General features: G+C 36.0%; 1 protein-coding gene across 1 annotated transcript in view; it reads left to right on the forward strand.

Annotated features, from left to right (window-relative positions):
- The window catches only part of LOC149775161 (dynein beta chain, ciliary-like), a 315,340-nt gene that overhangs the window by 108,131 nt on the left and 194,285 nt on the right, over positions 1–12,924 (forward strand). Inside the window, exons 18-20 of the mRNA XM_089944132.1 lie at positions 4,775–4,999; positions 9,334–9,552; positions 12,504–12,656. Coding sequence (XP_089800258.1) covers positions 4,775–4,999; positions 9,334–9,552; positions 12,504–12,656 — 597 coding nt within the window. The remainder of the gene's footprint in view (positions 1–4,774; positions 5,000–9,333; positions 9,553–12,503; positions 12,657–12,924) is intronic.

The following is a 12,924-nucleotide window of genomic DNA, read 5'->3' on the forward strand; positions in this document are numbered from 1 at the left end:
AGCTTTTATTTTCTTTAAGATTTTCATGAGCACTCTGCAGACATGAATGCAAATCTAGTCTATCTTGCATGCCTTGCACCTAAATTTACAATGAAGTGCTTTCATGTTTCATTTCCATTGTGTTTGTTTTAAATAAATATTGTCATCATGATTTTTGTTCCTCTTTAAACAATACTAACAGCCATATAATCTTGCTTATTACCACCTTCCCCTCCCCCCTCCTATTTAGGTTTTGCAAAAGCTCCTTTTTCTTTGTCCCACCAAGAAGTTGGGGTAAACTTGGGTGATCAGAGTCATCTGTAAAGGGTAACTTGTCAATCACTGAATTAGGGTTGCACTTTTTGAAAATAAACTGAATGTATTGAGAAATGAATAGTTGACTTTGTTGCACCTAGCATTCTATGGGCAAGGGACAATTAAGGGGACACACGAAATTTCAAAGGAAAAAGAAAGCTATTGAAAGAGATCTTGAATTTTCTAATTAAAAAAATCTCACAATACACTATACTTTTTGTAGCATATAGATCTTTACTTAAATGTATGTGTAGAACTATCAACTTATATATTCAGGAACTGAAACAGTCATCTTTATGTCTTGGCTCTTGATAGCCAAAGAGCAGATAATAGTCGCAGTCCTCAACTCTTGTTCCATTTAGTCCAAGTTTCCTCTTACCCTTCCCATCCAATTTTTGATATTTGAACATTTATGCTGATATGTTGTTGTTGTTGTAGGGTTTAACGCCATGTTTCAGCACACGATAGGCTATACGCGGCGGCCAGTATTAATAGTGGAGGAAGAACTCCGGGGAAAACCCAGGAAAGAACCACCGACCCACGAGAAGCTATTGGCAAGCTTTCTCACATACCCACATTTGCCGAATCCAAGACTTGAACCCATGCAGACAGAGGTGAGATGGCAGTGATCCGTAGCAGAGAGCGCTTTAGACCACTCGGCCACTCGAGGCCCCTTATGCTGATATGTAGAGCCAGAGTCAGTTGTCTATCAAAAACTTGGTTACCCACTTTCCAGTAGGGCTAGAAAGCTTAAACAATGTTACATTGAGTCAGCCCTTCATGAAATTTATAGGAAAATGTTTTATTTTCTGAGAAATTGTGAGTTTTTAATCTCTCTGTCTTTATTCCACCAACAGACCAGAGAAAATGACAGTGTTGAAATTTGACCTGGTTTTCAACATTTTCATTGCTAGTCACATGACTACACAAATCTTGCAACCTATATGTTAGTGACATCAGAAGTCCAACTGTAACATGTCAACAGTAAACTCTTTTCCAATATTGTACAAAACTTTTGTAAATAAACAAAAGTACTTAATTCTCAAAATATTTATTCCAAGAAAAATGGTCAAGACACCTGTCACTGACAAAGATAGTAGAGCATGTGTCAATGATAGTTTTGTTATATCACAAGACTACCAGTTTTCATGCACTAGACTGCTTGATGAATCTAGCTTTTTCAAGATAGCTCAAGTAACTGGCACATATTGATGAATTACACATATCCCTCTAAGCTAGTATTTACCAACACACTGGTTATTTGTTTTTGCTGCTATGCAGACAAATTCAATTCTGTAAATAATGGGTCTTTTTAAACCATTTTTGATCAATTAAGACAATCCTTTTTGCCAATAATTACATGTGGAAACCAAGCATACATCAGCTGGTCACATTATTTTGTAAAAGGCAAACATCATAAATTGGCCACTCCTATACACTTTATATTCATCCATGCTGAAATGAAGATTGACAAGTGACATAGGATGTGGAATTTGGTATTGTATTGGTGTTTCTTAATTTACAAATGCTTTCAGAATGAATGTCTACTAATGGGATTTTGAGATTTTTTTCCCCACTGAACTGTGGTAGACATAAAAGCATGCACAAGGGGTGCACCAAGTCAAAATTCAGGGGAAATCAAACAAAAAGTGTATGTGTCAGCTGAAATGTATTTAGGATGACATTTTTACAACCATCTGTGATTTTTAAAAAATCACTACTTTGACAATTAATGCAAATATTACAGTATAATTTAAAATAAAGATATGAAATCTTAAAATGCTTTGTTTAGCAATTATGTTTGGTTTGGCATGTTCATTCAGCAACCGCCAGAATTACGTTTTGTCAGGTTTCAATTATCCCTCTATAATGCTATATTGCATGTCAAAAGAAATGATAAATTATGTTAATAAGAACATGTGCATGGGGTAACCAATGGAACTTGTGTGAGATTGTTTCACTTCAGTCAGGTATGAATGTGATTTTTTTATCGATTTATTTGACATCTGTCATTCTTTAGTGCAGGGAAAACAATATCACTGACTTTCATATGATCATTAAAAAAAGGTACCATATTTACCACATATATTGGGAGATTGTATTTGTTGGTACACCATAAATTATTTTTTAAAAGTAATTTTTATGTGCACCGTATTTTCTGGAACACGTGTTTTTGAATGGAAGTTGTGGGACACCTTTAAATCATTTGAAAATTACATGTCAGAAAATGCACTCAAATTTAAATTTTATTTTAACAAATATTACAGTGTGTACTTGATAAAACACCTTAATCCACCACAGCAGTAGGATACCAACGTATCAACCCTTCTGCCCACATACGATCCATACTTTGAACGCATGAATATTTTTTAGCGTCATCGTGCTGTGAAAAATTATCATTGGAGACGACATGTCTCCTGAAGTAGAAACTGCAAGAAAAAAGGATTGTTTATCTGCACCAGTTGTACAAATTCTCACACTTTTAACCTCATTCTTAACAGTCTGTCCAGGAATGAAATCAAAGTACACCAGAGTTTCATACATGTTGATGATCATATTGTTGGCAAAATCATCTTCTTCTCTTCTGCCTTTGCAAATTCATTGAATGATTTTATTTTTTATTGTCTCCTCCAAGTCTTCTGGGAAACAACTCCAAATCTTCTGGGAAACAATGGGTCATCGATGTCTTTGCATGAGGCAGTAGATTGTATTAATTTAAAAGCTGTCCATTGTTTCAATATATTTTCAAAATTCAAGTGAATACTGGTAACAAGATACCAAAATTAGCTTTTCTATGTCAGCTGACTTGGTATTTAAAAAAAATTGTCACACTTAAAAGAATCAAAACTTGTCTCCCAAGGTTGGCTTGCTTTGTAACCTTGGCATAGAACCAAACACAATTCATTTCTCTATATTCATGTCAATTAACAATGTGTCATGTGTTACCTGTCATAAGTGATGCATGCTGTAGTATGGATGCATACACGACATGTATGGAGTTCATGGATATATTTTTGTTCGTTTGATAAATTGCTCATGATGAATAAAGAGGAATATATAATAAGAATGTAAGGTTAATTTATGTAATTCAATTATGAGATAAGTGTTTTGTTTATCTGTGTTATTGCAACATGTAGTGGCATGGGAGGGAGGAAATGCAAGGTGCTTCACATAATTTATAAATCAAAATATGTGAATGGCAAGTAGTTTCACATTTGATTGAAATGATCATGAGACATAATGTTACTGAAATTAGTCTCAAACATCCATGTTTTGGTCCCTGGTATAGTCATTAATGGATGAGGGGCATAAAACATCCTTCCAAAAACAAAAATCTATAAATGTCATCATAGTTGGAATTTTATTTGGAGTCTGGTTTGGTGTTGAGGGTGGGTGCTGCTGTTGTATGTAAATATTTGTTTTTGTGGCTAAATGTTGCCCAAGATCTTAAACTCATTTCAGATCAAAATAATGACACGGTGAAGCTTTGTCTGAGTGTTGAATCACCATCCCTCCAGTGTCAATATAAATATAAACTATATGAGCATTGTATTTCTCACATGTCCAGTTAGCTTGAAAACCATCAAGTCTTCATCATCATCATCATTATCCAACAAAAAACATAAATAGGTACCATCTGCTAATTTCATTTTGATATAATCAAGAATATGATAACCACTATATAAAATACTGATTTCCCCCCAGAAAATTGTCTAGATGCCTTTCAAAATAGTGCTAGCTCCACTTGGTCATTTTCACTTCCTGAACTAGAGGTAAATTGTATAAAAAGAGAGCCGATAACGTTTTCACACTTTATATATTTGGTAATTCATTCATTGTACTTTTAGAAGGTGGTATTGTCTAGTGTGTCAAAATTCAGTTTCCCTATTTTAATAGCTGCTATGCATAGTTTACTTTAGACTAATTCAGGCTGATTGTTTTAGCACAAGGGAGCAGTCATTTTAGTTAGCATTGTCCTTAGATCATGTACAATTTCTAAAAGTACAATATCCAAAACAATATCATCCACATTACATTAATGTAGCATAGAGGTATGCCAACATTCTCTCCATTGTGCATGTTTGAAATGCAAACAACTTCACCTTACATACGTCACTCTCTCAAAAGTACATAATAGCTGGTGAGCACCCCCCAAAACCAGATGACTTGCACTTGGGGTAAGGAAGAATCATTTTGAATTTGAGGTTAAAAGTCAAGGCCACTGTGACTGAAATAGAAACAAAAGACAAGTGATTTTTGTACAGTTAACATCAGGTCTATATTACAGTTCTAGACCAGCTACAGAGGCTGGCTTGCACATGGGTAAAGGGAGAAGCCTATTTAGTTTGAAGTCAAAAGTCAGGTTACTGAAAGAAGAATTGTTTCCTTAAAAAAAGATTCATTTATCAACATGGAAGAATTTAAACATGTGGTGGGTGTGTAATGTGCCATTCATAGTAATGTTTTTCCTGTTGTATAGGTCCAGCTGCAAAATATGCTGACATCCAAGTATATAGCACACTTTCTGAATGAAGTTTCTACCTGGCAAAAGAAGTTGTCTACAGCAGACCAGGTAATACACATCTGGATGGAGGTGCAGAGAACCTGGTCACACCTTGAGAGTATCTTCATTGGTTCCGAGGATATAAGAAATCAGCTGCCTGAGGACTCTAAGAGATTTGATGGCATTGACAGCAACTTCAAGGTATAGACTGTCTGCCCACTACAATTAATAGATTCTGTGGTATAAACAAAAGAAGGAAAGCATCTCAAGGGGAGAATAAAATCATTAGTCCAATGCCAGGTACAAGCTTAAGTTTACTGCTCTAATGTTCATGTTTCTAAGGGACTAGCTTGTGGGCATCTTTCCCCTACCTGAGCCTCCACCACCAAAACAAGGAATCTTTGGAATGCTATGTCTTGCTGTGGCATCATGGCATTAATCCAAAACTATTTAAAAGTTGTGCAAAAGTTGTGTGACCCACTTCTGCCTGTAATGAGTGGTGCCATTGAATGTGAATATACCCCAAAAGTCTCATGCTTAAGTACAACAGTTTCAGAGATGCAGCTAAATGCAAAAACTTAATGTAGGTCCTGGAAATGTAGATCAGTTTTACCTATGTTTACCTTTGGTGAGTTGTATCTTCTAGGATGAATGCAGTCATCAAGTTTCATGACTACATACAACTTTTATGGAAATGGAGCTAAATACCAAAACATGCTATATTCAGTGGCATGTGAAATGTTGGTCACAGCTAGTTTTGCCAGTGCAGGGACTGTCCTCCAAGATGAATACATTTATCATGTTTCACGACTATGAGGAAAAAATGAGCCAAATGTAAAAACTTAACATTGTTGACAAAACTGTGAGAAAAGTTGCCCCTCTGGATTATACCTCACAGGCAAGACAGAAAAGTTCTATTGTGGTGATTCCCCTCTTGAATGGCCCAACCAGCAGTCTCACTTCATTTAGCCAGAATCCCATGGCACTGACACATTTATTTTCAAAGTACCCCTCAGGGATGGTCATCTATCTACTGCCACTAGGATATTGGTACAATAACCATACAATATATTCCTTATGTAGGGGGCATATAACGGTGTTTTCAGATAGAAATCTCATGAATAATTGATTGATTTCTAAATTCATCATGTTGATATTTGTTTCCACATGCTGATAAAAGTACCCAAGTTTAATCCATACAAAGAGTAATTAAACTGATTATCCTTTGCTATGTGTTCCTAATAGGTTAAGCTTTGTCATTGTGATAATTATTAGCTATTATTACCACCAGTAATTATCAAGTTGAGAATAGCTAACTGCAAAGAGGCACAATATTGTTCAGCTCTGATCATTGTGAAATTTGCTTCCCATAAAGTGAAAAGGGTATGTTAGTTATTCTGGCTTCTCTCTTTTCAATTATCAACTGTACTTGGAAGGGTACCAGAGTGCACCAGCCAAGCACATGACAACCTCACTTACTTTGAAAACACTGAACATTGAAACTACAAAAATATTGTCAATGAAGGAATATATTGTTGCAAAAAGTGCATAATTACATAGACATTTGCAGTTTAAAGGGACAAGAGAAGGCAATGTTATTAAATTGAAAGTGGGAGAGTCAAATGATCACTGCTGAGAAATGTGATGTCAAGAATATTTAAACAAATATCAGTTATACATTCCACATGGGTCTGAAAATGGAATGGATAGACAATGATAGTTACAGCCAAATGCTTGTATCTTCATTTTATCACGTATTAGGTATAGTTCTTTAATATAGTATGTACAGTTTCATATTTTTGATACTACCACATGTTAAAATATCACTGAATGTGTTACTGATTGGTCCGGGGCCCCGAGTGGCTGAGTGGTCTAAAGCGCTCTCCGTCACAGATCACTGCCATCTCACCGCTATCTGCGTGGGTTCGAGTCTCGGGCTCGGCCAATGTGGATATGTGAGAAAGCTTGCCGGTAGCTTCTCGTGGGTCGGTGGTTCTTTCTGGGGTTTTCCCGGGTTCTTCCTCCACCATTAATACTGGCCGCCATGTCTAGCCTATCTTGTGCTGAAAAATGGCGTTAAACCCTATAACAACAACAACAACTACTGATTGGTCCAAATAAGCTCATGAAATTATTGTGCAGTATTCTCTTTACTGATTGGCTGCAATCATGGGAAAACTTTGTAAACTCTGCCTTCTGGAATTTTTTTGTTTTCAGTGAATGTTTTTGGTTGCCATTTTTCAAATAGACTCATGTTAGGGAATTGGGGAAAAATGGTCTTGTCTGTTTCAATGTGGCTAATTTACCCCCACAGGGGTTTGTTATGTCATGTATAACGTATAACATGAAAATGGCTAAATCCACAATACAAAAACAATAACAAGAAGTAAAACTATGGGTATTGCTTATGTGGGGTGGGGGGTTGAGGTAGGCGGTATATTTGAAGCATGGAATCCACCCTATATACATGCGTGGTTTAAATGTTAACTTACAGAAGTAAATATACTCGCCTCTGTTACAGAAGAATGTGGACATAAACTGGTCTCCAAACTGACAGAAGTTTATCCAATCGTAAGGCCTGCCAACCCTTATGATTTTGCCGTAATAAGTCTTACGAAAATTACCCTTAAAATATGGACTTAAAGCATAAAAGCAAAAACTATGGGTAAATGATCTTTGCTAACAAATTCAGATAATTGGTTCATATGTGTTTGATTTGGATTGGGTTTTCATGTTAAAATTAGTGAAATGAGTCAGGGAACCAGACTAACTTTACAGCAGCACCCCAGAAGCTTTAAACTGCTCTGATTTGTTCATGCAAAGTGTCTGCATGATCAAACTGTTCATTATATTTAAAAAATTTAAATGGCACCCAGCAAATGATGCATGTTTAAGATGGAAGCAAAATAAGCCTCGTGAAAATTGTTAATAATCAACACAGAAGAATGAAAAGGAATATTCAGATTCTTGTTAATAAAAGCTGGAAGGGACACAATTGCATTTATTGGACATTATGTGCCAATTTGAGTATGCCTCGTGGCAGGAGATATGATTGCCATCATCTTGTGAAATGGAAAAGAATTTCCAAGAATTACGTATAGTTGAGAGATAGCAACAAGCCATTGAGCTGCATAGGGTTTGGAAGTGAAGGTTGTGCTACTGTACTAGTGGTATATAATGTCTACACATACTTTACAAACTTTTCAGTTGAAAATAATGTTTATTGTCACTGCATGTTTCAAATTCCAGCTTTCCAGTAGCAGTTCATGATATTTTGTTAACACCTTACTGAAAAATGATCAAAAAAGAATTAACTGCCTTTCTGAGACTGACTCGTCAGGGTTGGCAGGTCTGAATATGTGATGCGATTCAAAATGAAATTTATTTGCATATTCTGTAGTCTACTGTTCCAAATCAAACACTGCAAATATCCAGTCACAAATACGTTGCTGTAAATATGGGAATTTCTGCATCCAGTAAACCTTCTTTCACATGAATATCGCGATATCAATGTAATGTTTAATTGTGAAAGTGAGACTTTAAGGTTACATAAACATGTATCATCAGTTGTACAGGAGTGCAATGTGACATCACACATCGGACAATCTGTGTTTAAAAATGAGGATGCTTGTTCTTTGATTTATAGTTTGTATGAAAAGTATAATCTACTTTTAAACGTCAATACTAGTTGAACTTTTTGTTGTGACTTTTTTATGTACAACAAATGAATGATGCTACACCTGTCAGAATGAATGATATTATTTGTTCTTCTTTCCATCTATTTCACTGAAATAAGTGTGATATAAAGAATCTCAAATGGGTAATGATTTAATATTAAATTTATGAAACTTGTCAAATAATGTCCAGCTTTTGCGAGCCAAGACTCACAAAAGCTGGACATTATTCAACTCATTTCATAAATTCAGTATTAAATCATTATCCATTTGAGATCCTGTATTTATTCACTAGGTTGTTCTGGATCATGATTGATGAGTAGATAGAAATGAGAAGTGTCTGAACGCTATTATTTTATTTTGAACATCATCTGTGTATAACAGTTTTAAACAATCTTGATATCCAGAGTAATGTTATGCAGTAACTTAAACACTGATAGAAATTGTTGAATAGTTAAAATTTAATAAAGTAAAGTATGATGTAAAAGGCGATTTAAGGAGACAGGAGCCACACTGGTTTAGTGGTTGCAAATCAGACTTGAACCGGAGAGGATGCAGATTTGAATACTAATATGAGAAAGGCTCTGATAGACTACATGGGGTGCATCTTTGAACAAGAATGTTAATATTGCTTCAGCATTAAATAGCCCACTTTTGTTGCTGTTCCTTAAAACACCAAAGCAAAAGTAAAGCAAATTCAGGGCCAAATGAGTTCTCTATTGAGCTTTTCCGATGAATAGTTGTAATATGGTAAGCAGTGCATCCCAAGCAGAGGTGGGTTGGGGTAGTGACTCTTAATGCATGTTTTTAATTTGAGCTTTTGAAACATCAGTTATTGGTCCAAATCTTTGCAATTTTCAGGAACTGGTTTCACAGGTAGAGAAGAACAAGAATGTTGTTGTAGCCACCAGCATCCCAAAACTGTATGAGAAGTTGGAGACCATTCAGACAAATCTAGTTTTGTGTGAAAAGGCTCTTGCAGAGTACCTAGAGACCAAAAGGTTGGCCTTCCCACGATTCTACTTCGTCTCTTCAGCTGATCTGCTGGATATTCTGTCCAATGGCAACAATCCCTCTGTGGCAAGTATTTGTCTTCATTACAGGGTTTGATGAAATTAATTGTACAATGTTGTGTTGTGGGTTTATTATATGTTTATTTTGTGAATGTAAAGAAACGACATGTTGTTGCAAAATATTATATGTAAAATACTACAATTGATATGTAACTTGTTAAGTGTCAATGGAAAGGTTAATCAATTTAATTAAAAAACTTTACAGATCTGTTTGCTAAGAAACTGCAGAACAGAAAAGAACAATTATTTTTAACAAAAATACCTGACGGCTGTTTTAGATATTTCCACATTTGTCTCGGTACTGTTACTTTCATCATTAGGCTGCTTTTGGTATTCTTTGCAATCAAGTTCTAGCTTTATTCCTGCACTTCCTATAGTTTAATGTCTTTTTTTCTTGTGGAATTTATCCATATTGATCTGGGGTGGGGGTAATTCACATGGGTAAAAACTTTGACTCGGTCACTATGTTCTACTACTATTTGATTACTACATTTTCCTCATAGGAATGATAGTGCATAGCGGGCACTGAATTACTTGAGTGAGATACCTCACCCAATTCTATGCCTACACGTAAATCGTTTTACCATTGTCTTCACTATCCCCTACCCCTGCCCCTTTGATTGATAGAATTTATTTTTCAAACTTTTTTGTTGCATTATCTTGGCATAGTAATTGTCAGAATGACTGGAATTTTGCTGATGCAAAATTTACAGGCAATAACTGCATTTACTTTTTTTTCTTTCCAATTTATTAAAGTTCTAAATGTATAAATGGCTAAAAGAACAGCATTTTTCTTTTTTCTTGAGTTGAAACTTCAAAGCGTAATCATGTACTTCTCCCAGCTGCTGGTCCTATATGGAGGAAAATGCATTGTCTGTTTCAGTGGCTTTTACAATGTACCTATGCTGACTGATTTTCCTGGTGAGAAAATTTGAATTCCCAGTAATTTTGTGAAAAGATAACTTCCTTTAAATGGGATGTGACATTTTTTAGTTCTTATGCACTGGTCCCTCTTGGGACCTCAAAAAACACAATTCAAGCCCATAAGTTCCCCAACACTGTCAGGGAATAGGGCAGGTATGAATGTTTAAAATAATTTGACTTGAATGCTGTTGTGAAAATTGGTCCCTCACCAATTTGATTTGAATGAAGAGATTGAAATGGTTCAATGGAGGTGCTAAAAATAATTTGTTTTAAATTTGGTTTGGAATTTATCAATAACTCATCTGCTGATATAGTTTACTGCCTTGGAAAGCAGGAGAAAAGTTGTTGTTTTTGTGTTAATTTTTAATTGGATACACAGTCTTTTTTCTTTCATTTATTTTTATGTCCTAACTTCCAAATATGTCCTTTCTGTATCACTTGATTGCACCATTAAATTCATGGTTGCATTTATCTGTTCTGCTATGCACCGCTCCGGTGGCCTAGTGGTTAGAGCGTCTGTCTTAGAAGCAGGAGGTTGTGGGTTTGATCCCTGGCTGAGTCATACCAAAGACTTACAAAAATGGTACTAACAGCTGCCTCGCTTGGTGCTAAGCATTAAGAGGTTAGTGTTAGGATAATGTGACTGGGTGGAACATATGCTACATGTCTGCAGCATGATGCCCCATTGCTGGACACCACTATAAACTGCCACACTGCAGACATCGTAGCAGTATAACTGAAAAATTGTTAAAGCTATGTTAAAAATCCTAACCACACACACACAAACACAAACACCATTCAGCTATCTTACCTGGGTAAATCTAGTTTAATAGCTGTAATACATAATCTGTTGCTATTGCTTGGCTTACTGTTTTGTGAGGGGCCCCTGGTGGCCGAATGCTTTAAAGTCCTCACCTTTATCCGCTGTCATCTCACCTGCCCACATGGGTTTGACTCTCGGGCTCTTCCACTGTGCATATGAGATGGCTGCCAGTAACTTTCTGTGGATTAATGGTTCTTACTATTTTCTTCCACCAGGTTCTTTGAGCTTCTTATGTAGGTTTTTCATGGTTCTTCCTCCACCAGTTATACTGGCTGCCATGTATAAACTATCCTGTGCTGAGCAATGGTTTTAAACTGAAAACATCTCTTTTATGCCCAAAACCTCATCCACTATTTAATGTGAATACATTGTCACATAAATGGAACATTGTAATTAGGACATGGTCCACTTGTGAATCTCACATGCACAGGACAATGATCTTTTTCAGTGACGGTGGTGGTGATAGGGTCAAACTAATTTTAATTATGTTATACTAACCTATCATTATTGCCAAATGCCGCTTCACCCACCCTTTTCTGAATGCCTGGAATAATCATCATCTCTGAAAAAGACAACTGTTCTGCACATGGGCATGCAAGGTGCATGAGTTGACCGTGTCCTTGGGACACTTCTCCACCTTACTGGCAGATGTATTCACTTAAAACGGACAAAGCTTTTTCACCACAAAAAAGAGTAAGCTGCACAACGGCATTGGATACCCCCCACCAAAAAAAAAAAGCAGTGCTTGTATTGTTTTGTAAATAACAAACATTGTTTACTTGTTTCTTTTTTTTTTTAGCAATTGATATTATGTGGTATTTAAATTTGTATTGTGAGCTGTTTGGAATGTTATCTTTTCAGTAATATTTATGATTTAGTGAAGATTAAAATTGTTTTTGTAGGGTTCAATGCAAGTTTTCAGCACAGGATAAGCTATACATGGTGGCCAGTATAAATGGTGGAGGAAGAACCCGGGAAAACCCCGAAAAGAACCACTGACCCATGAGAAACGAATGGCAAGCTTTCCCCCATACCCACATTTGCCGAGCCAGAGACACGAACCCACACAGACAGGTGAGGTGGCAGTGATCCATAATGGTGAGTGCTTTAGACCATTTGGCCACTTGGGGCCCTGATTAAAATTGTAAAACAAACTTGAAAAAAGTGGAAATTTTATGTAATCTTCATTTCCATGTTGTTTCTGATTTCAGGTTTCACGACACCTGATCAAGCTATTTGACAGCTTGGCAAAGTTGAAATTTAAGAAAGATGAGAAGAACAGTGATACAAAGATTGCTTTTGGCATGATTAGCAAGGAAGGAGAATATGTTGATCTTGAGAAAGCAACTGATCTGTCTGGACAGGTACTATCTAGGTTTTAGCTCACCGGGCCATAGATAATGTTTTTGAAAAATTTACACAATTTGACCCATTTTCAGGAAAGAATCCCGGCTTGGAGGCCTTTCAGGTTTGTACAAGTGATGCCAATTCACTGTCAAATAAGACTTCTAGTTTTGAAAATATAAATACATTAATAATAACTTATAAAATCCTGAACAGAATTTGACTGAATTTGATGAAAAGCATTTTGGAACTTTCAAGTTTGCATAAATGTTGCTGATTGATCATTGA

The sequence above is a fragment of the Sinohyriopsis cumingii genome, chromosome 19 (assembly GCF_028554795.1).
Source record: "Sinohyriopsis cumingii isolate HCF-2022 chromosome 19, ASM2855479v2, whole genome shotgun sequence".
In the NCBI taxonomy this organism is placed as follows: Eukaryota; Metazoa; Mollusca; class Bivalvia; order Unionida; family Unionidae; genus Sinohyriopsis; species Sinohyriopsis cumingii.